At 37.1% G+C, this 4,039-nt stretch overlaps 1 protein-coding gene across 1 annotated transcript in view; it reads right to left on the bottom strand.

The window, feature by feature from the left end:
• LOC103708287 (transcription factor TCP13-like) overlaps positions 1-2,056 on the bottom strand; it is a 2,539-nt gene extending 483 nt beyond the window's left edge. The window contains exons 1-2 of the mRNA XM_008793131.4: positions 1,818-2,056; positions 1-930 (exon numbers count right to left, since the gene is read on the bottom strand). The exon at positions 1-930 is cut by the window's left edge and continues 483 nt beyond it. Of these exons, the coding sequence (XP_008791353.3) occupies positions 1-877 (877 nt within the window). The 5' untranslated portion in view covers positions 878-930; positions 1,818-2,056. The remainder of the gene's footprint in view (positions 931-1,817) is intronic.
• Positions 2,057-4,039: the final 1,983 nt, after the last annotated feature.

Here is a 4,039-nt window from a genome sequence, read left to right as displayed (position 1 = left end):
TTCTGAGAGAATTTGATGGGAGGAGCTTGGAAGCTGAGTTTGCCATATCAAGGTGGTTGTACTGCTTGGCAAAGTCAGTTGGGGCATTCAAATATGTCGCAAACAACGATCCTGGCTGATAGTTATGGAGCCCTTCTTCTCGAGACAAATGGCTTCCCAAATGGGATAAATGCGCATTAGGAGGATTCCAGTGATGGTAGGAGGGGTATATGGTATTATTCTGCAATCCATCACTTCCTACGTCATTTCCTTTGATCATGCTGCCTTTCTCAGTGCTGGGTTCTTTCATGGCTTCTTTTTCTCTATTCTTCATAAGAACATCTGAACTCCAAAATGCGGATTTTTGCAGCATCATTACATTTTCACCAGTATTATTGTCAAGCATGTCGCCATTTGCCACAGTTGAAGAAGAGGCTAAGTGGCGAGCTCTATCATAATAAATAAACTCAGTACTATCTGTAATGGGGAGAAAAGAGGGAGCTTCAGGTGGAGCCAGTTTATGAGAGATTGCCATGGACTGAGGGAATTGAATGAAATATTCTGGTGGCATTTGGAGTGGAGGAAGCTTATTGATCTCGTGTTGAGAAGCATTGAGCAGCCAATCCACAACTTTGCTAGGCTGGTTAAGCCCTAGCTTATCCTGAAGTTCATACAATTGAATAGCAGTAGGCACTGACAGCCTTACACGCCTATCCCTTAATCCTCTTATAGTCCTGACTTTGCTATGCCTATCTTTTCCTCCAAATGTGCGTGAGACTCGTACAATCCTTGGATTTCTTAGTTCTGACCAGAGTCTCGAACTCATGGGGAACCTGTCATCATTGTTACCTCCTCCTTGTTTGGTTAAAAGCTCTTCTTCTCTTGAATTTCTAATCATTGTAATACTTTCATCACTTTGTAAGCACTCACTCAATTGAAGTTGAGAATTCCCTGCATATGGTAGGCTCTTTCTCATTCTAGAATCAAGTTAACAACAGAAATTTACTTCATGTTGTCTTTCTGCTGCATGAAAGATGGAGACTAATATATGTTCAAGTTCTTAATAGTTGTTGGATCTATGTACAATTTCTTTATCATTGATAAGAATTATAAGTTAAAGAAACTACACTATATATATATATATATATATAAAACTCTTCATTCATATATCAGGAATTGATGATTCACGCAGTCTGTAGATGTATAGGTTAAAATAGTAAAAAGGCAAAAGAAACTGCATATCTGCAGCATAAATTTGAATCTCATGCCCAACACAAGCACTGCACAGAAGGGCAGAGGGGTTTGTGTGTGTGTGTGTGTGTGTGAGAGAGAGAGAGAGAGAGAGAGAGGGGGGGGGGGAGGGAGGGGGAGCTAAGTCCAAAAATTCTTGATTAAAACAATTTTACATTTGGTAAATTGATAAGAAACCTGCAGCGAGAAACATTACAATCTGCAATATATAGTCAATCTTTTGGCATATCAAATATTAAAAAGAAAATGAAGAATTAATAAGAGTAGAATCTGCACTTTGCTTGACACGCATCCAATAATTCTCAGCAACATCAATCTATGTTGTATGGTATGAGATCTGTATCCTTGGAACTAAAAAAATTGAAGTAATCTGAGGTTTACAGTTCCTACATATTTAAATCTATTGTCCATGAAATCAATTCTACATCATGAGGAGTAGATAACTTTTTCAATAACGTCCAAACAAGCAACGGCGCATATCCTTCTTGATTTTACCTAAAAAAACTCTACTTTTATTGGCAGACAATTGGGGAAATCTAACTCTCCTTTGTTCACTATAGCAATGAAGAAATGCGCGATTAGCGTACCTGTAAGCGCAAAAATCTCGAACAGATATCTTCCTCAGTGGTTCAGCAAGAAAAGCTTCAGAGTGGGACTGCGCACCTCCATATTTGCTCGACGCTGGTAAGATGCTGGTAGGGTTCAAATTCGAACAGATTTTGTACTGAATTCATAACCAATTCAAGGAAGATGTGCACTTTGGGATAGGGAAGATGCTGGATTTGCAAAAGGCCTAAAAAAGTAAAAGAAGTTGTGCATTTGCAGACATGTGGTGCACATTTATGCCTATCAAATTGACAGAGAAGACATCATTTTTTCCTTTTTTTCTGATCACACCCCCTTATTGTCAAGGGTAACTTGGTCTTACCTTAGATTTTTTTTTTTTTTACATATGTATTCGTTATTGTCGTAAACATAATAATAAATGTAAAATGTATTAGAGAGAATCTTTATACCTTAGAGTATAGAGGACCACCGAAGGGAAATACTGCAGTGGCTAGTTGAGAATCATGAGCATAAAATCGGAAAAAAAATTGCTTTACATAATTAATTTTTACAACTTTGATTGCATATCCTTGTCAACAACTTTGCGCAAAACATGCACATGGATATTATTACACTCTATTCAGCCATAATCATGTATAATTCATGTGATATAAAAGAAATCTCACAGTATAAAACAAGAATAATTAAAAAAAAATCAAGTCACTCACCAGTAATTTATGGAACATAAGCACGCAAAGATCTGGTAAGACTGAGAAGGTATAGCAATATCAGAACTATATCTTATCATTCTGGTGCATCATAATTTTTTATGAAGTGGTCCATCATAATTTTAAAGAGAATAATAACTCTACATGAAACAAAGTCAAATTTTCGAGATTAGAACAAGAATTTGACATGCGATATCAATTAATTGGAAGTGTACAACAAGGTGAGGATTGATCCATATCTAGATATCACATGCCACAATTTTATTTAAGAGAAAAGGAACCCAGTTAGACTTAGTACATTGGTATAAATACAAGAACCTTCCTCAAATGCATTTATATCTGAAACCCTAGGAAGCTACAATATTAGCTCAGGGACCAACATAACCCCATTAAGACATCCACAAATGCTGGGAGGACCACACAACCTGCAATCCTTCTTTTGGCAGGCAATAGTAAGCAAATGAATCTAATGCAGATATTGGAAGGTGACAAACAGGTAAAGGCAATGTTGCAGTAGTGCCTAGATCTTCATTATAGCTCATAGATGCACCATAATCGATCGCATTCAACATCATGCCAACATGTAAAGCATCTTCCAAATTCAGATGCTTAAAACGTTTCCCCCTATCAGTTTTCTAACAATGAAACTGTTTGCAAATAGGCTTACCTATCTTGCTATAGCACATACAATCATTATAGAAGAATAGAGAAAAGCATGGCAAAATTCCTATTGTTCCTGCAAAACAGTCCATATGAAATGATTACGAGATAACTTTTCAAGAAAAGGCTGAAGGTTTCATGTACTTCAACAACAAGCTGAAGCGCTCATCTCATGCTACCGTAATCCTTAATGTGGGCTTCATCTCTTCTCAAATTAATATGATCAGAAGTCTCCATCTCCTTCTACTGTCTTCTTAAAGCTGTTCTTCATTCATGCAATATTGCCTAGAAAAACAAACAAAAAAACAAGAGAGACCATTCCATGCTTTTTATCTGTAGAACGAGTATTTTATAGATGCTAAAAATTTTGATATCTATCTCTATATATCCTACAACGTGGTAACAAAACAGCGTAGGATTAGTTACTCTAGATTTCTACAAGGACTATATTTTACGTGATACAGAGAAAGGCCAAAGAGAAAATCTCTTCCTCTCTTGGATCTTGCTACACCACTGCAAGCGTGCAGTACTCCAAATCCATAACACTCTTAAAGAAACATTTTTCATACTCTTCTTTGAGACAACAAAGACTAGTAAAGAATGGGTGGACAAAGAGACATCCCCGAGACCCCAAACCACCTCTTCTTTTTGTGAGGTCACAGGCTACAAACCATCATTGCTCCACCTATTATTCAAATTTCAAAGCTGCAATAAAGGAATATGATTTTTTTTTTAATATATATATATATAGAGAGAGGATGCCATCTGTCCCTCTTTGCAGGCTCCCTTGCATCAACGAAACCCCAGAAACAGGCACCTCTATTGTCCTGGTTGCCAGAGAAGAAATGGTCATCTTCTGAAATCCTCAGGAATGG

Source organism: Phoenix dactylifera, chromosome 15 (genome assembly GCF_009389715.1).
Source record: "Phoenix dactylifera cultivar Barhee BC4 chromosome 15, palm_55x_up_171113_PBpolish2nd_filt_p, whole genome shotgun sequence".
Taxonomy (NCBI): Eukaryota; Viridiplantae; Streptophyta; class Magnoliopsida; order Arecales; family Arecaceae; genus Phoenix; species Phoenix dactylifera.
This window is presented reverse-complemented; position numbering and strand designations above follow the sequence as displayed.